This window comes from Miscanthus floridulus, chromosome 14 (genome assembly GCF_019320115.1).
Source record: "Miscanthus floridulus cultivar M001 chromosome 14, ASM1932011v1, whole genome shotgun sequence".
In the NCBI taxonomy this organism is placed as follows: Eukaryota; Viridiplantae; Streptophyta; class Magnoliopsida; order Poales; family Poaceae; genus Miscanthus; species Miscanthus floridulus.
Window position 1 is genome coordinate 65,906,149 of NC_089593.1, and position 23,724 is coordinate 65,929,872.

At 43.9% G+C, this 23,724-nt stretch overlaps 3 protein-coding genes across 4 annotated transcripts; 1 reads left to right on the forward strand and 2 right to left on the reverse strand.

The window, feature by feature from the left end:
- Positions 1-5,787: 5,787 nt before the first annotated feature.
- Positions 5,788-8,613, forward strand: LOC136504222 (uncharacterized). The gene is made up of 8 exons (XM_066499069.1): positions 5,788-6,173; positions 6,273-6,545; positions 6,829-6,955; positions 7,265-7,326; positions 7,416-7,646; positions 7,815-7,936; positions 8,024-8,162; positions 8,312-8,613. Exons 1-8 carry the CDS (start codon positions 5,868-5,870, stop codon positions 8,471-8,473), a joined length of 1,422 nt encoding a protein of 473 aa, XP_066355166.1. The 5' UTR covers positions 5,788-5,867; the 3' UTR covers positions 8,474-8,613.
- A 320-nt stretch (positions 8,614-8,933) lies between these two features.
- On the reverse strand, positions 8,934-11,989 carry LOC136504221 (uncharacterized). The gene is made up of 2 exons (XM_066499068.1): positions 11,563-11,989; positions 8,934-11,458 (listed from the first exon to the last, which is right to left on the reverse strand). The coding sequence occupies exon 2, from the start codon at positions 11,423-11,425 to the stop codon at positions 9,137-9,139; it is 2,289 nt and encodes a 762-aa protein (XP_066355165.1). The 5' UTR covers positions 11,426-11,458; positions 11,563-11,989; the 3' UTR covers positions 8,934-9,136.
- Positions 11,990-15,017: 3,028 nt separating this feature from the next.
- On the reverse strand, positions 15,018-23,377 carry LOC136504247 (TNF receptor-associated factor homolog 1a-like). 2 transcript variants are annotated; one of them, XM_066499105.1, is made up of 13 exons: positions 23,231-23,377; positions 22,486-22,720; positions 21,248-21,359; positions 20,033-20,121; positions 19,877-19,945; positions 19,643-19,772; positions 19,373-19,531; positions 18,916-19,279; positions 18,200-18,312; positions 17,714-17,861; positions 17,037-17,479; positions 16,834-16,969; positions 15,018-16,650 (listed from the first exon to the last, which is right to left on the reverse strand). In XM_066499105.1, exons 1-13 carry the CDS (start codon positions 23,240-23,242, stop codon positions 15,226-15,228), a joined length of 3,435 nt encoding a protein of 1,144 aa, XP_066355202.1. In that variant the 5' UTR covers positions 23,243-23,377; the 3' UTR covers positions 15,018-15,225. The 2 variants fall into 2 exon arrangements, with proteins under 2 accessions (XP_066355202.1, XP_066355203.1); XM_066499106.1 differs by lacking the exons at positions 20,033-20,121; positions 21,248-21,359; positions 22,486-22,720; positions 23,231-23,377 and having other exon boundaries at positions 19,643-19,780; positions 19,877-19,917.
- Between the last annotated feature and the right edge of the window lie 347 nt (positions 23,378-23,724).

The window sequence follows — 23,724 nt, forward strand, 5'->3', positions numbered from 1 at the left end:
GCAAATTGCTTTGGCGATTTGATGGGGTACTTGGGAGGAAGTGTACAACAGGGTGCCCCGCATCTTATGTGCAATGCATTACTACAACCCTGGCTTGAAATGGTTTGTGGACATCGGAGGGATGTTTTTTCAGGACCCATTGAGGCATGTCCTCCATCATGTGTTCTGGTCGTTCGCGCAAATGGAACATGCATTCCAGTTTTGTCAGTCAGTTGTACTTGTTGATGGCACTTTCCTAATAGGAAAGTATAGGGGCACCTTGATGACGGCTGCTGTTGTTGATCCTGAGGACCAGATAGTATCCATGGCTTTTGCTTTGGCAGAGGAAGAGAACAATGAATCATGGTTCATGCAGCTTCTACGTGTGCAAGTGCTTGGCCCAACTCGCACTATATGTTTGATCTCGGATCGTCACGTAGGGCTTCTTAATGCTACAGCTGAGCATATAGATGGGTTCCCGCCTCTAGTACATAGATGGTGCATGAGACACTTTGTCGCTAATTTCTAGCGACGTCAGCGGAAGTAGGAGGTATGTGACAAGGTAAAGGCTCTATCTTGTGTACATACAGAGCACCAGTTCAAGGAGACAAAGAGAGAACTAGACAAGATGGTAAATACGGTGGGAAAGGCCTGGTTAGAGGCGTAGATGGAACAGAAGGCTCAGTGGGCGTTAGCATATGACGAGGGGGTTTCAGGTATGGCATCATGACCACTAACTCCTCGGAGTCCTTCAACCGTGTATTCACCGGAGTTCGATCGTTGCCTGTGTCTGAAATTGTTGAGTTCTAGTTTCATAAGTGCAACAAATATTTTGTGAAGAGGTGGGAACTTGCGCAGAGGAATATAGCTGAGCAGGGGCGTTTTGGAAAGGCCGGAGCTGAACATTTGAAGGAGGCCAAGGAATTGGCCAAGCAGCACACCACCGAGCCGTATGGACCCCGCCACCATATCTTTAGTGTACGGGGCAAGGGTGGCACAAGCTTAGGCGGCGAACGTTATGGTGGACGAAACTACTGAGTTGATCTTGAAAAGGTAGAGTGTAGTTGCAATGTCCCTCAGATCATGCATGCCCCTTACTCTCATATGATCACGGCCTATAGGGTTCGTGGATACAACTATGAGGATCTGTCATATATGTTACCCTTGTATCTCCGTTCGAACACCGTTAGTATTTGGGAGATGAGCTTCGAGCCATACCTTGACCTGACACAGTGGCCACCTTATAATGGTTATGACTACGTACCGTATCCGGATCTAATGAAGGTAGGAAAGGGTAGGAGGAAGAAGAAGCGACTCAAGGGGAACATGGACACTATGAGAGGGTACAACGAAGACATGTACGGCGGGGGAGACTTCAACGAGACCTGTGGCAGGAATCTTTGCTCCGTTTGCAAATAATCTGGTCACAAGGCTAGTCAGCATAGAAGACAAGGGCAGCAGGTGATTTCATATTGTGTTCGTACTGCATAACAAGTAGTTCAAATTTTACAATGCTACATAATGTTAATCTGAATATTGTTAATTTGAATACTCTAACCCTTTTTTATCAATTTATAACAGGATGGCCCCTCCCATGCCGCACCAGCTGTACCCCCTTCTTGAGGTGGAGTACGACGACCCCCTTCTTCCACTGGACGATGAGGTTTCCAAGAGGCGTTCGAGGGATCCTTACATTCTAGGGACTTAGTTCATTACGTCGAACTTATGTCGAACGAATATTGTCGTCGAAAACTTACAGACTCATAAACCAATGAAAATGTTATGTGGAAACTTGTCATCCATTTATTTGCTTCATATTCGTTTCAACTTGCGCACGGTCGCGGCACTACTTGTAGTTTTGTACAGCACCGACAATAACTCAATTGAAGCTGGATGTTGTCTGTCCGCGTCACTATCGCGCCGTCATCTATGGCGCGGCACTGACGCGCCATTTAGTATGGCACGGCACTGACGCGTCGTGGACTCTGGCGCAGCAGAACCTAGGCTATGGCATGGCCGAATCAGTGGGCTATGGCGCTGTATTCGAGATAATTTCACCCAATTACGTTTATTTTAGAAATTTTGAACGCATGATACAAACAGATATGATCACTTAAGATTGATCATGGGTAATCCGAATACATGATACATGGGTACAATACATCAGTAGTTCAAATGGAATATAAGACAACATAATGGAATTTCTACTACATAGCTACATTGATCATTAATAAAGCATGAAACTAACAGTCAGCGCAATTAAAAACCCTCAGTTAGAAATATACTGAGTAAGCAACTCGTCGTCCAAGTACCAATCCTCAACCACAACCCTGTTGTTGTGGCTAGGCTCACCTGCATTGCTCTGATCTACCTTTCGCCAGTAGTAAGCGACCTCTGCTTCATCTGTGGCATCTGAGACCTGAGTGAAGAACACATCGTCATCCTCCTCTACCTACAAGCCCGCCTCTGCTAGAGCGATGAGCTCGCTCAGTCTGTCAGTGTCGTTCTCAGCCTCCTCCGCCTACAAGCCCGCCTCTGCTAGAGCGATGAGCTCGCTCAGTCTGTCAGTGTTGTCCTCAGCATCCTCTGCCTGCAAGCCCTCCTCTGCTAGAGTGATGAGCTCGCTGAGTCTGGTAGTGTCATCCTCATCCTCGTCCCCCTCATCAGACGACATAATCGATGATTCAACGGTGCGACCAGCTCGCTTCCTGTGCTCATCTAACTTCTTTTTCTCATACCTTGCACGAGCCACCTCTACAACATGATCCTTGCTGCATCCAATCTCTTCATGTATAAAATGCAATTAGTTAGCAACGCGACTATATTACATTTAAAATCAGGCAACGGAAAAAAGGCTTCGAAGTACTCACTGTCACATAATGAAACAACATACTCGTTCAAGATCTGCATCTGTATTCTTATCTCCTTCCTTGCCCTCTCCTCTTCTAATATCATCCGTCTCTCCAATCCCCATTTGACAAGCCCAATGTTGATCGGGTTATAAATACCGCGTTGTCTAACAAACTCACTCATCTTGTCTTTATGATGTTTAACGAAAAGGTTGACGTAGTCAGGTCTATATCCCCTCTTTCGTGCAATTACTTGCTTCCCCTTTAGTTCATCCAAGAACTTAGCTTGACCATCATAACATTCCCACCTGCATTTCCTAGTGCTCTGTTCAAACGATAAATTATATCATATATGTCTTAGTAAAAGAAATAAAATACGATTCTATGGTTACCACAAAAATAATCAACCCCATCATAGTCAATCATATGGCCGCAATAATAGCCTATTCCAAGCTCCGAAGGGACTAGACCGTAGTTGGATTTAACACCACATTCGCACTTAACTGGCGGTGCTTTGTAAATTAACCTTTCTTTCTTCTTTTGCTTTGCTTTTGGAGGTTCTTCGGGCCATTTATTCTTAGGACCATACAACCACTCCTTGAAATGACACTTTGCCATTGAATACACCTAAATAACGTGATATTAGTATACGAAACATATAGCTCAACATTTCAACATATATACTTTGCACTTACTTCATACTTGTTCGGACATACAAACTCAAATGTATTGTCAGGGTTTATCACGGCTCGGTCTCTGCAATGGCACAGAGGAGGTTCCTCGAGTCGTCTAACTGTGGCTAAGTGCTTCTCCTTAGCCGTCATTGGAGGGGGGTTAGGGGGAGGTGGAACCCACCGCTCGAAGTGCTCTCGTGGAGGTCGTCCTCTCCACCAATCGTCGAAAAGAAGGTACCTGGGGTCAAACTTGTCTGCACCATCGATCCACTGAAAGAAAAAGCACCTCTCATGGGCCTACACAATAAAATTCCAACAAAATATTAGTAACCTAGTAATACAATGAAGAAGAAGAAATATACGGAAACAATTACTTACATTAAAACGACTGCACGTGTAGAAGTAACGAGCCGCTGTGTCCGGATGTCTCGATTGAAACACGTCGGCCAGACGACCACAGTCACAATTAGGGACAGGAAGTTCAGGAGGGATGGGGGCATCTTTGCTAGACTCGTCGGGGTATAATTCTCTAGGACGACCCCGTTTTCACCATAACTGCTCCCGAAACATGTTTTCCATCTAATAAAATGGTTCAAATTAAACATCAATCAAAACAATGCAAATTAATGTAAAATATAATCATTTGTAATGTAACTAAAATAATATAACCGACAATTATAACAACAAAAATATACATAGTAAACATACTTCTAACTAAATAATTAACCATAACATTGACAAAATCAAACTAATATCTTCCTTCAAACCGTAGACCATAGTTCCCAAATATATTTTTTCCTCCTAAACTTAGCTCCCATTCATAATATACTATCCACCATTCAAACGAAAATAAAATGTGCGTTATTACCTTGCACAAGGACGAGGAGAGAGGGAGGTGGCCAAGGAATGGAAGGGAAGGGAGGCGGCAATGGAGGGCCGAGCGGGGGTTTTATTCGGCTCTGCCGCACCACATATTAGGGCGTGGCACTGCCGCGCCAAGATCGGTGGCACGGCAGGCCCTGCCTCGTCAGTGGTCAGCGATTCCGGTCGCCGCCACGCCCTCTGTTGCGCCACCATGCATGGCGCGGCACAGGTATTTGGCCGCGCCAGGGCAATAGGCGCGGCCAAAAATGTTAGTTAAAAAAAACCGACCGTGTTAGATTTAAAATTAGTTTCAAAAAAATATTAAAATTAAAAAAAATCCCTATATGCCGAATGTCTAACAAAGATCAAAATACATCAACTTCGTAATCTTCAGAGCCAAAGAGCGAGTACTAGATACTGTATTAAATTAGAGAGGTGTAATCAGATACGCCCTCCGTCCAAAAAGAATATAATTTTAGACAATATTATGTTAAAGTATGATAAGTTTAACTAAAATTTATATTAGAAATTTTTAAATATGTTATCTACTAAATAAATATCATTACATTCGTCATAAAATATGTCGTTTACATAATATACTTATTTGGCGCTATAAAGATTAATATTTGGTCAAACCTCAAGTACTTTGACAAAGAATACATTTAGAATTTTTTTTTCGGACAGATGTAGTACACTGATGGTGCATATCCTCAAGAGGAAAAAATATTCGACATTGCAAAGAAATATTGGTCAAACTAAGAGAAACTATGTGAACTTTTATTGGTTGTAAAAAAGAAATAAGCATCCAAATCAAATTGATGAGAAATTGAACGTGGCACCGATAGGAGTCAGGACCAAAGAAAGCTAGCAAAAATGCTCTCCATCTTAAAACAAATACACTTCTAGGACGTGGGAGAAATATCAATACTACTATGAAATTGAAAATATACCCGTCAATACAGAGAGTAGTAAACCTTACTGGCATTTAGGTGATCTATAAACTAAAAGTACTTTTATTATTTTTTATCTTGAAAGTACTTTTAATGTTAGAAATGTAATTATTTTGGGATCGAGCAATGGATTATATCAGGTATCTGTTACAATCGGATGGTTCACTTCATCCACTGCAATCTGTCATCGGAAGAATAGAAATCCAACCCGTATAAGGCGTCTCGGATAAGAAACCTATATCGACGTCCAAATTTAAAATAGGTAGTAAAAGATCTAAAATTAGATTTTAATAGAGTACGTATATGGGAGAGCTATTTTAAATTGTCTAAGAGACAACTCAAATATGAATATTCTCTTTCATAGAAACCTATTTATAGAAATGATTCTTTTTTTTAAGATCTTGTTATCAAAAAAATGCCGAATCGCTACAAAGGACAAATCGATGCTATGTTTTGGGGGGTTTTGTCGTTGGAGATATAGCCTAATCAACAGATAACGGTCCGGTTCGCCGTTCGCGCAATAGCGCTCCCGCATTTCGTCGAGCAGTGTGATGCCGCCGCCTCCCATCGCCGCCGCTGCCACCGCGCTCCCGGTGGCCCACCTCGCCAGGGTGGTGGCCGCCTCCGGCAGCGGAGGCGCGACTCCGCCGAGGGCGGCCCCTCGGCGGGGGCGGCACGGCAAGCCCGGGTTCTCGCGGCGTTCGGCAATCAAGAAGAGCTTCCACCAGGAGCAGGTCGTGTTCTCCACCCCCGTCCCCGCCGACCCCACCGTTGCCGTCATCGGCGGCGGCGCTTCCGGCCTCTCCTGCGCGTCTGCCCTCGCCGCCCGCGGCGTCCGCTCCGTCGTCTTCGACACGGTTCGTATCGCTCCCGTTTGCCTCCCCTCCCCTGCCTCCACACCATCCACTAGCGCGGGAGGCTCAGTGGCTCACCGCACAGGCTCGCTGCTGATGCAGGGGATGCACGGCCTGGGGGGCAGGATGGCGACTAGGTTCGTCGACGGCGGCGAGCAGCTGGTGTTCGACCACGCGGCGCAGTTCTTCACCGCGAGCGACGAGAGGTTCCAGAGGCTAGTCGACGAGTGGCTCGACAGTGGGCTGGTCCGTGAGTGGAGTGGCTTGGTCGGCGAGCTCGAAGCCGGTGGCCGTTTCAGGCCGATACATTCGTTGACACCGAGGTACATCGGTGTGAATGGGATGCGCCCACTTGCAGATGCAATGCTGCCTGAGGTATATCTGATTAACTCCACCTTATTCAAGCTCCATGGAAGTGTTGTGTAGTAGTATGAAGTGATCCATATTCATTGCTATCCAGTTGCTTTAACCATGAATTCACCAAACATTGCACATCATATCCTCCTCTAGAGACTTGTCCTGATTTTGTTCTCAGAGTTCAATCCAAGTAGCATGAAGTTAAAACTCAATGGTTTGCTGAACCTTTGAGTTATGTTCAGTTCTTCACTTGGCTGATGAATGGTAATCCAATTGCTGAGTCGCATGATGCATTCTGCAGACTGATATGATTAAAGTTTTGAGGCCTTGTTGGATAAGCAAACTTGAGCCGTTCAATGGTTTGTGGCGCTTGTTTGAGAATGAAAAGCCTCGTGGTGAATACGATGCCATTGTGATAGCTCATAATGGTCAGTACAAACTTCTTTCTAATGGGGAAAATACTGTTTCTGTAGCCAAAGCATGGTTACATATTTTTGCTCAGTTTTTTAAAGTTAGGCAGTAAATTTCTGAAGTTCAGACTTTTCAATTATGTTCTTTCTCTATAGCTCCACATGTTTTATGCAACCCCGATGGCCTACATTATTGAATAAAATAGCACAAATGGTAAAAAAATATTGCCTAATTATCACATTGGTATGATAACCTTTTGTTTGGCGACACGTCCATATTTGTACATTCACCCTATCATTCTAAATGACATCTTACACATTGATCAGGGAAATGTGCCAACCGTCTGCTCTCTACATCAGGATTGCCATTACTAACAAAACAAATGAAGGTTTCATTGTTTTACTATTGCAAATAATTTTGAACTCATGAGACATATCCTTCCTATTTCTTACCATGTTTCATTCAATCAATGATCAGAGACTAGAGCTCAGTTCTGTCTGGGCACTCCTTGTGGCATTTGAAGATCCTCTTCCAGTTCCACGTATTGATTCTCATGGAGCATTTGAAGGAGCATTTGTGAGAGATGTCGATTCTCTCTCTTGGATGGGCAACAATACCCGCAAACTTTTTCCAATGCAGACAGGCACACCTGAGTGCTGGACACTTTTCAGTACTGCTGCTTATGGAAAAAGAAACAAAGTCCCACAGGTCTTGTTTGCTGAAAATTTTCAATTTGTCTTGTCATGTCATTTTGTTGCACTTGCACCCCCCCCCCCCCCCCCCCCAGTATTGATTGCTTGACAGACAGAATAAAGATTCCAAGTTATTTCAGCTTTATCAGTTGACGTCTCAAATGGGTTAAGCTGTTAATTTCAGGAAAATATCCCAAAAGTCACGGCAGAAAAGGTGAAGGAAGACATGCTTGGAGGAGTAGAACATGCTTTAGGGTTATCCAAAGGATCTCTTCAGCAACCAATTTACACAAGAGTGCAGTTATGGTATAACAAATCCATTCCTTATATCTTTTATACTTCTACTTCTCCATTAAGTTAAAACACGAGTATGAATTATCGTTGAAATCACAGGGGTGCAGCTCTGCCCATGAACACTCCAGGAGTTTCATGCATATTTGATCCCCTAGGGCGAGCAGGCATCTGCGGTGACTGGCTTACTGGTTCAAGCATAGAAGCGGCTGTTTTAAGCGGGATGTCGCTCGCAAACCATGTAAAATTCAGATATCCTTTGCTATTTTTAGAACATTCTATAGCACATCTTTGTCGCTGATAAGAAGCTTATTATAGTTGACTAAAAGAAAATAAATGTTAGTTCAATTGCTAATGCAGATAGCTTTCTTTTTTGCGATGATAATTCAGATAGCTGACTACTTTGTGAGCAACGGAGATCGACCTGAAGAGTTTGCTATTGGTCTGCACGAGGACCTAAATGCAGTTGAAGGACATGATATCGGCCAGTTTCCCGGGTTAGACACTCAGACACCACAAGTAGCGGAAGCTCAGCTGACCCCGAGCATATGATTGATTTTGTACTGATCGTTGATGTAGTTTGTAAATGGTGAGCTGATTTTGTTCTCTCCTTTTTTTGGTTATTACAAGAAACTTGTGTATTGTAACATGCAGAATGTACATGTATAATCGATGTAGGAATTTTGTCAGAATCTGATGTTGCTGCGCTTACGTTTTGTCTTAAGTTTTCTCGTCAGGGATTAAATACAGCATAACAGTAACCACAGCTATTTGAAAGATCTGAGCAAAAGAAATTTGGTGACAAAATTGGAAGAACAAGCAGCAATTATTTTGACTTATTTATTATTTATACCAGGCCGCAAACGACACGTTGCTCCTCCCCCGGAACCGTTTGCCAAAATTGGGATTTGCTAAACTGAAGACAATGCCATCTTTGGACCAGTATTTTACACAGTTTCTTTTGATGTTATTTAAAAAAAAAGTCATTGCAGATTTCCAGTGCTATGAAACAAACTTGAAATTGACATTATTCAACTACTAATGCTAGAACAACAGCAGCAGCCAAGTATAATAACCAAAGAAGACCATCTGCAAGCAAGAAACTTGCACAAGTAGACACTAACTTGTCACAGGAATACTGCAGCTATAATTAATAATAACAAAGAAGTTCTCAAGTGGTTGCAGTGGTATTTTGCACCATCATCATGCCATTGTTCATATTGGAGCAGCACATGTGGTTCTGAAGTGTCCAGTCTGGTTGCAGCGGCTGCAGTGAACGACCCGCTTGACTCGCCCGCGATCCTCCGCTCGTACCCTCTTCTTCCTCGGCCGTCCTGGGGGCCTCAGCGACTTCGGTGGGTTGATGATCATCTGCGCCTTGATCTCATCAGCCTGTCCTTGATCTGCTGTTTCGTGATCTGCTGTTTCATTCCAGAGGGTCTTGTCTGGGATCGGGTGTATGGTCTGCGAGTATGTCTTGCGGTATGTTGCCACCGTGAAGCAGCTCTCGGTGTAGCGGTGGACGTTCTGCCTACAGGAGAGGAGCGCCGCCACACCATGGGCACACGGCACGCCATAGAGCTGCCACCCCCGGCACAGACAGCACCTGTTGCGGATGTCCACAATGTTTGTTCCCTCGTGAGCTGAGATGACCTCGAATTCCGCCTCGTTGGCCCGGGCCACCTGGTAGCCCCGTGCACGCTTAATGGCCTCTTGCACCCGGCGCTCGGCTGCAGGCACAAGGATTGTGTTCCACTGCATGCTTGCTTCGCGTCGCTCGTTGAACCAAGTCATCAGCTGGCGACGGATGCATTCCATCATCTGAATTAGAGGAAGGCCAGAGGCATCCAGTATCCAGGAATTTAGCGACTCTGTGATATTTGCTGTTAGATGACCGTACCTTGTCCCCTCAAAGTAAGCTGTGGCCCAAAGACGAGGAGGTAAGTGCCTTATCCAAACAACAGCTTCTGGTGACGTGTCCTCTATCTCTAGCAGCTTAGTTTCAAACTCTATCACAGTCAGTGCATGAGCAGCTTCCCAGAGAAGGTTGACAAGCACTGGATTGTTGAACTCCTTTTTGAAGGTTTCACTAACATGACGCATACAATACCCATGGAATGCAGTTGGGAAGTTGAATTCAACTCCATCAGTAATGCCCTTCCGTCTATCTGACAGGATGGTGAGCCTTGGCATGTTCTCTGTGTTCTTCTCCAGCAACTCATGCAACTCAGACAAGAACCACACCCAGTTATCATCAGTTTCCTCATCAACCACGCCAAATGCCAAAGGAAAGAGAGCACCATCCCCATCAAAACCAGTGGCAAGAAACAAGGTACCAAGATACTTGTTTTTCAGAAGGGTCCTATCAAGCCCAATAAGTGGACGGCATGCATTGACGAAACCAAATATTGATGCATTGAATGATATGAAGAGTCGCCGAAAGCAATTGTCATCTGGGTTCCCATAGATTCGAGCTATACTTCCTGGATTTGTTCTTTCCACCTGCCTGCAGTACTCAGGCAGGAGACGGTATCCTTCCTCAAAAGACCCTCGAACCGCAGCCATGATCCGCTCCTTACCTCTCCAAGCTTGCTTGTAGGATAGTGTGATCCCATGGGCCTTGTGGATTTCTTCCAAAATTTCCTTGGGCTTGCATTGTGGGTTCTCACGGAGCCTCTCTTCAACAGTGTTTGCAACCCACTGAACAGATGCCTGCTGATGGCCAAGATGGTTGATCCCCACACAGCTGTGGTTGTCATGTATGGTTCTGATGGAGAAGGTGGGCACACCGGGGAGTTTTGCTGCATGTATACGCCACGGACAGCCCTCAGCAGCACACTTAGCGGTGAAGCGGCTCTTGTCAGACTTCACCGTCTGTATCTCAAAGTGGCAGGCGATGGCAGTGTTGCGGATGGCCCTGCGGCAGCTCATAACATCTGGAAACTCCTGCCCCACTGTGAGCTGAAACTCAGGGCTCACAACCATGGTCCGTGACTGGACAACAGGAGCGACCGCAAGAGGACCCTGGGAGAGATCATGTGGCTGCAGCGCGAGCTCATGAGCCTGCTCGAGTGAGAGCTGGTCAAGATTCTGATCAACGCCCAGGTGGTGCGTCTCGGCAAGCGTCAGCTCGTGGCTCTCCGACAAGTCAAGCTCGTCATGGTGCTGGCCCTGCACTTCCAGTTCCAGTGCCCCAGAGTCCCCCTCATGGCCCTGCCTCAGAGCCAGCTCGCCGGCGTGGTGGCCGTGGTGGTGGTGGTGGTGATGGTCGTGCCCGAGGACGAGCTGGTGGTCGTCATCGTGGTGGTGCCCGAGGACGAGCTGGTGGTCGTGCTCCTGCGACTGGCCCAGGACGAGCTCGTGGTCGTGCGCGTGGCCGCCGAGGTCGAGGTCGTGTGCGTGGCCGAGACCCAGCCCGTGGTCCTGGCCGAAGTCGTGGTGGCTCGACCCCAGCGCCAGCTCCGCGTCCTGCCCGTGCCCAAGGACCAGCTCGTGGCTCGCCATATCTGCGTATCACCGCGCCAAGAAACAGAGTGCCTGACACAGCAAAGAGCATCAACCAAACGAGTCGAATTGAAAGGCGATGAAACCCATGGGGGACAAGATCCAGGAACAAAGGCAGGAGCATCGCGAGAGCTCACCGGAAAGGAAATCGCAGCGGCGCCGGCGGCTATCCAGTCCCAACAGACACAGCAGCAGAGCAATTCGGCTTCTGGAACCTCGCCAAGATCCAATCCCGTCGCCGACAGGAGACAGACCCAATCCAACCTTCACGCAGCCATCGCACCGGGAGTAGCCACAGCCATCAGCAAGCAAGCAATCGGAAATTCGGAATCGCCGCGAGAGCGACGGGACCGACGGGCCAGTCGGTCCCGCCCGAGATCCAAGAAGCAGAGCCCACCCACCGCACGGCGCCGCGGCGCCTGGCGCTCCGGAGCTGCGCGCCAAGGGGAGGGCGGGGAAACAGCGGGTGGATTTGAAGGCCGCGCAGGGGCAGGGAGGGGGAGCGGCTCGAGGGCAAAGAGAGGAAGAGGCGTGGAAAGAAATTGGGGGAAGGCGAGGCGAGGCCGCGAGGGGCAATGGTCGAAGACGGGGGGCGGCGGGGGAGGGGTATTTAGGTCAAAGCCAGGGCGCCTCCGGGCTGCGGATCGCTGGGTCATTTCCCGATTTGCCATCCATGGAGTTGGGCTTTTTGGGTACCCAACTTGTGTTGGGTAACTCCGTGCCAAGTATCAAAATTCTCTTGGTTCTCGATCTCGGCTCAAACAAATATATTATTGTCCTTCTTTAAAATTAAATAAAAGAAATAGAAGTTTGGTTGGTTTATCTATTCTAAATTTTTAGGCATTGGCTAAAAGTTTATTCTTATCTGTCGTCTAATCAATGCCACACTATATGTTAGATTTTAATTTCTTTGACGCCATTGTTAATCATATATTGATAGTCTTGGCTGTACATCAAAAATATCATTTTGTCTTCCAACTAAACGCATGATATAGATTAGTTCACTAATATGCAACCTTAGAAGTTGGAACTTCAGACAAATCTATTCAGAGGCCTAGTTACTCCCTCAGTTCCCTTTTATCTGGCAGGCAACCTTCTTTTTTTTCTTTTTTGGTTTGGCCACAATAACACAACAGGTGCGGGCTGACGTAACGACGGTAGTAGTCATTACTACGCCTAGTCAAAACACGGAGCGTTGCGTGCGTGCATGCATAGCTGTTTTATGCACTCGCTGCTATATTTTAGTAGAGAACAGTACGGAGGAAAAACATCAAAGTGTTAATTGCAACGGACAGTAAATAGTATCTTGGTACCTGAAAACTCTCCTCTCACGCAAGATAAAAGGGAACGAAAGGAGTACGTGTGAGTAGTATCGGGCAGACTTGCCCTTAGTGCTGGAGAAAATAAAAGTGGCCCGTCAATTCGCTCGACTCATGTCCGGCTCGGCTCGCCTCGGTTTGGCTCGTTTTAACTTTTTCATGAGCTAAGCTAGAAATCTAGCTCGCTGTTTTAACGAGCCAGCTCGCGGGCTATTCACAAGCTTAAACGAGCTGAGACCCATCAGCCCACAACCATGAATCCAGAAGATGATGATGCTGACCTAGAAATGTACACTTATTCCATTGATATGTAATCCTTATTTTCAGCCGTTTCATATAAATTTTAATTTTATAATTGTTGTGGTACTTAAATGTTGATTTATGAATTGTTTTCCAGGGAGAAGATGATGATGCTGACATTAAATTTGTGGATTTTTTTAAATATGCGGTGGCAAGCCACTAGTATGTATGCTGGAACTGTATGGATCATGGATGGACCAGCTATGTTGCATGGTTGATATTTTTGATGAAACTGATATGTATTAATCATGTATGGTTGCATAATGGTGGACGTCAACTTCTGAAATTATTATGGCATAAACATTATAAACATGTATGTCCTATTTTTTAAGTAGCTCGCGAGCTAAACAAGCCGAACTGAACTGTCCCTCTAACTCATAATATTAACGAGCCGAGCCGAGCTGACTCGTTAGCATAATAAGCCAGCTCGAGCCAGACCGAGCCAAGCCGAGCTGGCTCCCTGTCCGGCCCTGCACAGCCGTTGCCCCATTCCTAGTCGAGCAGTAGCACGTGTGCAGCCAGCTAGCTCACCAAGCAATACCAGCCAGCAACCACGCAATCCACATCACCCACACACAGAGCAACACACACAGCAGACTGCATGCACCATCCGTTTCTCGATCAAAGATCCATCGCCGCCACCTTCTTCCTCGCCGAGCCTCCCATTCGCTTATTGTTGATCACCTCTATGATTTGAGAATAACTAGTAGAACAATACTAACATCTCGATGTTCATATGCTTACTCAATCAATTACCTATGGAAAGGATTACAGTTTAGCACAAAATAGTATCTATGGGAATAACGTTTTTTTAGGTGGTCAATAAGGGATTTAAGTTCATGCCAATTGCATGTAAAGAATTTTTACTATAGAAAAATTTCCATTGGATATTATTGTGCTCAAGTACAATGCCAGGCCCTCATTGCCAATGAGTCAAGACCTATCCTTGGATTGGCTCGACTCCAGATGGTGAGGACACGAACACGATGCGAGATGGAAGTCGATGGGATTCAGAATCAATTTGATGAGTGCCGTATTTCTCCTGAGGCTAGATCTAACTCCAATCTATTTGCTACTAGCAAAAGATCAGCGTCAGCCTGCTGCAGTACTTTCTTCTTCTTCTTTAGATTCAACAAGTATTCTTTTTTATGTCCGCTGCAGATTTTTCTTTCAAGCTCGATGTAGGTCATTTTCCCCGTCTTGCCGATCTAGTTACAAGAATCAATTACAATCACTATTTTATGCCCGATAGTGGGAATTTCTCCGCTATTCCTGGGTGGCTGGTGTTGCTCTCAGTTTATGTCAGTTTATGTGGAACACACAAAGCATCAGCAACACCAATTGTACCGTACACCAGATTTGGATACGCAAGCAATAATGAGTCCCCTAAATTGGAACAAAAATTATGTGGCTGGTGTTGCTCTCAGTTTATGCGGAAGAGGAACACACAAAGCATCAGCAACACCAATTGTACCCTACACAAGATTTGGATATGCTAGCAATAATAATTCTTTCTAAACTGGAACAGAAATTATGAATTTACACGTCTTGCTTGTTACAGCAAAAAAAAATGTACATTGTACCCAAAAAAAGATGGCATGATCATTCAGAAAAAAAAAAAAAAAAGATGGCACAAAACAGTTCGAGAAAATAAAAAGATGGTACAAAACGCAGTGACCCTATCACATTTTACTTTATAGCTTATCCATCCATGGCATAATCAACCATACCTTCAAAAGTTCAGAATGAGCAACAGATATTTAGTTTATATCCATGGGCTATTCCCAGAATTTACTCTGATATATACAAAGAGAACACGAGACGATCAATAACACCTCGTCACTCGTCTGAGGAAGAAACAAGAAATACTCCCAGTCAATGTAGCATCAGCTCAAGCAATGGCATGGCTTAAAAACACCCTACCATTTGCTTGCATCATACACATTTCAGAACACGATTGACTAGATTAGCCAGATCATTTTAACAGACTTAGATTTATTACCATTGGGCAAAACTGAACTATAGAAAAGGGGTAAAAGGATATAACTATTGATTTAACAAGGAAACTGAGGAACCATTCTTTATATCACTGCTATGGGGAACTATTACAATTACACTCAGCTCAGAAGCGAACAGCATGGACTCGACCACACATTATTATCAATGCAGTCACTAAAACTCTCAATGCCCATTGGCAGGGCGGTACGATGGGTACCTGCTTGCTCCATTCGCTGAACTCGGGAAATCCTGCGCCTGGTACGGGTAGCCACTTGTGTCTGACCCAAAACTAGGCATGGCGATGTCAGTGCGGCTGTATGGCCACTGACTCATCATCAGATCATCAAACTGGCTGCTGCTGGAGTATGAAGGGAGATCAAAGTGTGAATAGCTCCGGTCTCTCAGCCTCCGAGGAGCACTGCTCAATGGACTATAAAACCTTGGAGGCTCCTCGTCAAAGTATTGCTCGGACTGGTCAAACAAGTACGGCTCACCAAACAAGCCATAATCAGGTGTGCTGGCACCATTAGGCACAGAGAATTGTTGAACAAAACCAGGTTGAAGAACCCTTCTCCTGTCACTCTGCTCTTCATCCAACAAGTCGTTGATGATGTCTAGGTGTGGGAACTCGTCAGCGACCAAGCCTTGTGGCTGATAGGGAGTAAATCTGGTAGAAATTTCTGACAACAGTTGCTTGCTTCGTGATCTTCCATTCAAATTGAGCTTCGCAATCTCGCTTCTGATGTTCGAACTCGATGGCGTACAATCACTACTGTTGCTGCTGCTGCTGCTCGCTTGCTGTGAGTTCTCTTCTCTGCCCTGATATGGGTTCAGTGACTCGGGCTTTACAGTCCCAAATGTAAACCCAGGTCTCAATGATGTTTCCTCTTTCCTAGACAAGGTCTCTGATGACAGAATGGAAGGTTGCGATGTAAACATCGATTGCGATAGTGCAACTGTTTGCTCGGATGAACCTTGCTGATGTGTGAAACTGCTTCCACCACCAGAACTTTTCTCCATCATGGCATTGCGATATGTTCGTGAACGGGGAATGAAACTAGGAGCATTCGCAGAGGGTTCATTTCCCAACCGCCCAACAGCACTCATTGAACGAGAAAGAAGAGGTGCATTCTGAGCTGTTGAAGTGACTGGTGCACTTTGTTTTGCTGCAGGGACTTGTGGGGCACTCAAGGGCCTTGATACTGAAACGACCTGAGTAGTTGCACTGCCAGTTAGGGAAGCCTGTTTCTGCGCTTCCGATTTGGATGGTACAAGCACCTGCAGGGGTCTACTTGTAACTGGAAGTGGCTTCTCATTCTGGGTTGCAGCACTGGATACAGGTCCTTTATTCGAAACTAACTGAGCTGCCGGGGTTGAAGAGGCGCCTGCTGGTGTAGTGGCAGTCACAGCGCCTGAAACTTCGCTTGCGCGGTGATTCAAACTATTGGTGCTTTCTAGCAAAAATTTTGGTTGACGAGACAAGTTAGGTTGCTTCTTAACAGGGCTCACAGAAGAAAATGAAGAGTCAGCCATTCTTGACTTGGAGGGGCTAATGACATCAATGTGCCGTTGTGCATGTTGCTTCCTCTGCAAGACAACTTTATCATCCTGCAAAGAATTAATTTTTATGCTTATTGAACCAAGTTGAACACAAATAGATGATGCAAAAAAAACCTGGATGAGAAGACTTTTCTACAACACAAGTTTATCTTAAGGAAGAATTAGGGGGAAAAAAAGGATTGCTTCATGGCACATTTTAAATCCTCGATGAAACAAGCATTATATGTATACCTCAGGTTCATGTCTTTCCTTTGAGTGGCCAGAGGCATTGCTGCCAGATCCTATAAAACCATTATGCGCCGAACTTGATCCACCTTGTGCAAATCCTGCCCGTGCTTCAGTATCCTTATTCCTACGGTTGTTTCCCCTGAATCAACAATACAGCATGATCAATACCAATCTATAGTAAGATAGAGGAGCTCATGAAGATATACCTATTGGATGAGGATCTGACGCTTGTCCAGGCACCTCCTGTATATGATCCATTCACGGTAACTGAAGGGACTGAGTCTGATGAACAAGTCGATGAGCTATCATCCACAGTAGAGGTCCTCTTCCCTGCATGGTCATTTTGCACCTCACTACTTCCAGGAACTGTAGCTTGAGTTTCTGAAGCATCTGTCTCCCAATTAACAGGGCTAGATTCACGGTCTTCAATATCAACATGAAGCACATCTGAATTATCGTCTCTGCTGTCAGATATATCAGAAACTTCTTCAGGGTTGTCAGCATTTGAGGACATTTCTTCCGTTTGTCCAGAAAAATCATCCAGGATTCTATCATCTGAAGGACTGCTGTCCATAAGTATTTCCTTATTGATGTCGAACTTGCCACTTTTTCCCTTGTTACTTTTTCGACTATTTTTCTTCTGTTTTGCCTAGAGAGATATAGAACATTATAAAACTCCTCAACAAATACAAAAAGGATACTACATAACTTATCATCATTAGTACATTCAAAAATCAAACTAAAGACAAACGTGAGGACTAGGAACAACGAAATCACTAATCTCACATACAAAATAAATAAAACATGCCAGAAAAGAAAGTGTAAAAGGAGTATTATTAATAGGATGGGGATGACATGCTTGCACCAGAAAATAAATGTTAACCTGTTTTTTCTTGGCACGTTTTTCCTTTTCAGCAGCACTACGCTTTGCCTTAAGTTCAATTTCAGCTAGCCCAGCGGCTTCCTCTTCACGAATGAGTTCCTCTTGACGCTTCAAAGCCACAGCCTCTTGATGCGCCACTTCTATTCGGCTGTTTCAAGACTTCATAAAGTAAGATGCGTATGCACAACCATAACTGGAGTGGGATTTGAACTCACAGATTTCATAAAGAAGATTTATGTTTACCCAAGAAAAATAATTTTAAAACATACTATCATAACCTGATACAACAATTTACTTTACACAAACGGGAGTAGAACTTCTTCAGCTATGTGCTAACATATAAAACAAGCAACATAAAAAAAAGGCATCTCAAACAAACCATGCACCACTGAGAATCAACAATTTATGTTGCTGACATTAACATATGACCAGAGTATGCATTTGTGGACCAAATATTGGAACAATCATCTAGAAAAGTTTGCTTACCTGAATATATGAGCTAAGGCAAAAAGCTCCAATGTCTTCCAGCCTAGCTCTATAAGCCGTCTATCATCACGCTCAATAGAATCTTTGCTGAACTCCTCACCTGAGTTGCCATCCTATAACAAGAGCATCTGTTAGGGCTCCATACATCAGTAGGATAAAATTCATGGAGAGATAAATTGGGTAAGGAAATGGAGATTATGCATGCTCTTCTTTTTCAGTTCATAACTCGTTAAGATACAAATCATAGACGATTCCTAAGTCCTGGCCCCATTTGAGAGCAATACTGCATAGGAGTGTGTGCTTTTTTTCCTCTCGAATAGGCAGAAGAGCTGCCGGTCATTATATCAAGGAAGAAAACACCAACACAAACACAAAGCAGGAAAACACACACAACAGTAGCAGCAGCAGTAACTCAATCAGTAAACGAAGATACACGCCATGACTGAAAGGTGTAGGAATGTTAAGTTCATTTTGTGAAAATAATTTTTAATTTAATATGAACAAGATCTGAAAAACTGTGGACCTTTGCAGTCTGCACAACATAAAATGCCCACCATGATGAAACTGTTTTCAATTTTGAAATTGAACATGTAAAAAAAAGCACATCAGTAAATAGCTGTCCTAGTCCACTGCTTACAAGTTGGAAACCCCTAGGATTGACGTTAACCTTAATACCTTATAAACCAATGTGCAAGGGGTCAAAGAAACAAGCCTACCTTCGTGCGATTTTGTGAACTTTTATCATCCTTTGTAGGCAATGGTTGGTGTGGCAGTGTGTCCAATGCAGCTCTTTCAAGCAGAAGTATCACATCATCAGCCAAAACAAACATGTCCTGATCAATAAGTACCATTGGAGTGCTCCGAGCATCTGTCTCTGTTAGTTTAGGTATCCCATTTTTGTTCTTGCTCTGGTATTCAAGTGCCTTAAGTCCGCTATATAGTGAGTCAATTACCAAGGTTGATGTAACTTCTTTCTCTATAAAGAATTGTTTCACGAGAACTTTCAATATAGTTTCAGTCTTTTCCCTTGTCATGTATCGACGCACACTTGGATCCATTGCTAGCCAGAATCCACTGAAACTACAATACGCCAAAGAAACAAAAATTAAAAAAAAAGGCTTGGAAATGAGACTGGTCATAAAACACTAACGTGTCATTCAGAAGTTTTCTAACCTGGACCACCCCAGTTTATCCTCAATCAACCTGCTAAGCTTGCTTCTTCTTTCATCAATAAAGCGCCGGCATATTTGTTCCACATTTGATAGATACACCCTAATTAGTTCCCTTCGGTACTGGCCATCAAGGCAACGAAATGGACGGTCTGTCTTCTCCCTCAAATATTAGAATGCAGAAGCAGACATGGTTATGCAAAGCAGACAGATACCTCCCACTTGAAAATAATTGATGCTTGCGTTGAATGTAAGACGCAAAGAAAACAGATACCTGATAACTTGAACTTGGGCTTTGATGGTAAGAACATCTTCAACAATAAAGCCATCATGTAATTTTGACAGCTCCATAAACTTTTTCCACCCCCAATCATGCTCTTTCTTCCAAAACCGATGCAGTGTATCTGAAATGCTACTTTCCATAAACTACAGTTGCAGAAGGCAAGCCAAAGCTTCCTTTTTTAGCTCTAGGCACTAGGAAAGCAAGATAGTAGTTCATTGAACTCACCAGAATACTTAGATTTCTTAGGGTCTCTATTAATTACAGCTATTGTAAATTGCGCAAAATGACTCCATCCTGAATAAAAGCAAATCATATTGAAGATATATAGAGGAATGACAGACTGAAGTGAGTCAAATACAATGCATCAAATTATGCATCTACCTGGGAGTAGCTTATCATGGTTGGCAACACAAAGAAAGAGTGAGAGGTGATTGCAGACATCACATCCTTGTGGGTAAATTAAGATATACCTGAAAAACACCTGATAGATCTCAAAATATGATGCAGAAACTATATAAGCATAAAAACTAAAAGCAAATTAAAATATCAAATTGAAAAAGATGTACCAAACAAAAAAAATGGCAACAAAATTATATGCATAACTGCTCAAGTCCCCAATTGGCTTATTCCATGTGTACTTAAATATAAAAATAAGACAAAGAACAGCACTTTCTTCTTTTTTCTATTCAGTATGTAAGAACTAAGGCAACATGAAAACGAACTTTGTAAACACAAACTGAAAAGGAAACAGAATACAGTATGCTCAAGACTCCAAGAAAAGTAACTTTGGCTTTGGTGACCCCAAAAAATATTCACATAGGAAACATGTCAACAGAAATGAACACCAGTAGAGAAAATGCTACTTTTGCTATTACAATGGTTCCATGACTATAAATGATAAAATTACGATTTGCTGGCAAAATGCATCACCATGAGAAGGCAGAACACCAATTACAGCTTAATTGATCAGCTGCCAGTGAGTTCAACTGTTGACAGATGCAGTCTGTGACACCAAATGAGACTATTCAACAATCAGGCAACTCACAAGGTTTACCTGTGCTCAGGACTAGTTTCTTTTCAACATAAGCTGTTCAATCACTTTTCAAATGGATGGTCAACCTTCAGAATTTATAGTTCAAATAAAACATGCAAACAGTGGAAACTGTGCTGAAAATTAAACAAACTGGTTGTGTTCACACCTTCTCTGATTAACAGCTATATCCTTGCAAAGACACTAAAAACAACTCCCTCCGTCCCTAAAAGAAAGTCATTCTATTTTGTCCTAAACCAAATCATCTTAAGTTTGACCAAATTTATACAACAGAAAAATATCTATATTTATAGTACCAAATAAGTATTATTATATATATATCATGAAATATATTTTCGTGGTATGCCTATTTGGTGTCATAAATGTCGATACACTTCTCTACAAATAGGATAGGATATTTGACTTAAGTCAATCTATAATGACTTTCTTTTAGGTACAGTGGGAATAATAGCCAAATCACAAATAGCAGGCAAGTAAGAAGCCCAGACACAGCACAGTAGAAACATAAAAAGGAAACGGTCCAATTAATGACAATAAGACCATACCACTTAAATCCACCAACATCAAAGGAATTACTTCTTAGCTCTCTCTTGTTGATTTGGGAGAAATTATCAATTCTCCATGTAAACTTCCCATAAAGCTCAGAAGGCCTAGGTCCTATACAAGACAAATACACAATGGAATTACTAGGTCAAGCACCAACTGATGCCAAAATCTTTAATATTGCAAAGGTTGAAATGCACAGACCATATAAATCAGCTCATCAGAAACAGTAATCCAGTAGAATAAAAACTAGGATAATCATCATCTCATTTTTACAAGCCAACTTTAAGAAAAAATATGTCCAACTCAGTAATGTTCACACAAAACACAAAAAGCTAAATACTCCCTCCAGTTACAAATAAGGGGTGCCTTTGGGGTTGTCCCAAGTTGATCTAAATAACTGATATTGGGATTGTTGGAAATCTCTTGCACACTAGACACAGCTTTTGGTGCTGCAACTCACAAGGCAGCCTTTTATGTTACACTAGCTTATAATTATAGTGCAGAGGATTAAGTCGGTTTGACAAAGCGACTTGATACTACAAACCTAACTCTGCCACAATAGTTCAGTGGATTGTACTTAGCCTGCTGCTGTCAACACCTGCTGCTGACTTACAGGATAACAGGAAAAAAATCAACTTGACTTCAAAGTCTCCTGCAGCAGGACTATTTTAATAGGTAAGAAAAAGCATTTAGTGATCAAGATTTATCTACCACAGACAGACCCCACGACCAAACAAGTCACAAGTCAGGACAGTCTCCCTATACACACTCACTTTTTTAGACCATTCATGACAAGTATCACAGCTATCATCTTTTTAGTACATCTCTACATCTACTGTTCTTGAGCGTGCGAAACCAATGAATGATCCATTGGTACAAGGCTTCAACAATGCTCCTGATTCCTCAAGAAGCTTGTTATCCTAAACCTAAAAAATTGACCCAAACAACTGCAGTGAAAAACTAAACTTCCTAAGGGCGATACAAGTATCTAAAGGTATCATCTTATTGCATGGGCAAGTAATTAGACATTTAGACTGCACTGAATCATACCTAAATGGGTTAAGTAGTACCTTAACCGATTTAGTTGAGACTCCTCATGGAACAAACTACCTAGGAATAGATAAATCTAGCTGGTCCACATAATATCATAACATCAGAAGGAAGATTAGAAAGATCTAGCTAAAAGCATTTGCAAGGAAGAGATACTGACAAATGTGAGAAGAGTTGGAAAACATACCACAGTCATCATCATCAGTGTCTGAGTACGCTGGTGAAGTGGATGGTGTTCCATTCTCAACTTGCTCACTTGACCTCCACTCAGCTAAAGAATCCCCAGAATGACTCTGTTGATCACTTGGCATCTCTTCAGTTGATGAGGATCTAGCATCTGCACCATTGTCCTCAGTCAAAGTGCCAGCCATTATCCTGTCGCCTGAACAAGTACAGCTTCGTTGCACTTGTCGTTTTCCTTCCTGCAGTTTCAAGAAACTAGAATGGTAAGTTTCTGTTTTGCTAGACGACCAGAGATTAAAAAAAGGAGAAATCCAAAAGCGAGGCTACAGAGATAGGTCCCAAAAGTAATAAGCTTTGTAGACAGTACAAACAATTGCTAACTAGCCAGTCTACATAAGTCATTGATCCATGGATCTCGTGCCTAGTGGCCGCAAAAGCATGCAAGGTTCCAAGCAGGCAATGCAGACAATGAGACAACAAAAAGGAAATGGCAATCGAACCCCTGGAATCACATACATATTCAAGACACCATTGGAGCAAAAGTGACATCCAAAAGAGTGAATTCATGTCTCAGGAATGCTTTCTAATCCCCGTAACACCATTCCTGACCGCAAAACCTCCTCAAATTTCAAGAGGAAGTGGCTAGTCTTATCCAAAAGCAATAATCTAGCGTCAAAAGAGCTGAAGAAAGCCTCCAGGAGATCAAACAATACATAAAAACTGAAAGCCTCCACGGGATCAAACCATACATGATAAATCATAAATCGGAGCTGGATTACTTTCCGAAACCGCAAGAATTACACACTGCAGCTGCCTCCGAAACCACCACCGAATGAACGAACGAATTGACTGGGAGCCTGGAACAGGGCCCGACTAACCCAATCCAATCCAAGCGCGCGCCGGACCCGTTCTCGCGAGGGAACCCAGCGTACCAGACCGAGCGAGCCGTCTCTAGATCGGGAGGGGCCGCGATGCAATGCTCACCTGGCCGGGAAATCTCCCCGATTCAGCTCGGATCTGACCCCCGACCGGGGAGGCCGCCACGCGCGCCGTGCGTGCGCCCCCACGGCCCGCGCGGAGATCGAGAGCTCTCCCTGTTTCCCGTCCGCTCGTCGTCGTCGGCTGCGGCGGCGGCGGAGGGGGGCGGCGGCGTGCGCGGGCGCCCTAGTCGAGTCGGAGAGAAGGGGAGGGGGGAAGAGGTGTGGTGAAATGGAGTCGGGGAGGTGGCTGTGGAATAATCGGA

Bases quoted from the DNA above. Each gene is read 5' to 3' on its own strand.
- LOC136504222 (XM_066499069.1), top strand. From the start codon at position 5,868: ATGCCGCCGCCTCCCATCGCCGCCGCTGCCACCGCGCTCCCGGTGGCC. The intron at 6,956-7,264 runs GTCAGTACAAAC...CACATTGATCAG, and splicing joins CATTGTGATAGCTCATAATG to GGAAATGTGCCAACCGTCTG. The intron at 7,327-7,415 runs GTTTCATTGTTT...ATCAATGATCAG, and splicing joins TACTAACAAAACAAATGAAG to AGACTAGAGCTCAGTTCTGT.
- LOC136504247 (XM_066499105.1), bottom strand. The intron at 18,313-18,915 runs GTAGGCTTGTTT...CTCTTGTTATAG, and splicing joins GTTCACAAAATCGCACGAAG to GATGGCAACTCAGGTGAGGA. The intron at 16,970-17,036 runs GTATATCTTCAT...TTGTTGATTCAG, and splicing joins GTCAGATCCTCATCCAATAG to GGGAAACAACCGTAGGAATA.
- LOC136504221 (XM_066499068.1), bottom strand. From the start codon at position 11,425: ATGGCGAGCCACGAGCTGGTCCTTGGGCACGGGCAGGACGCGGAGCTG.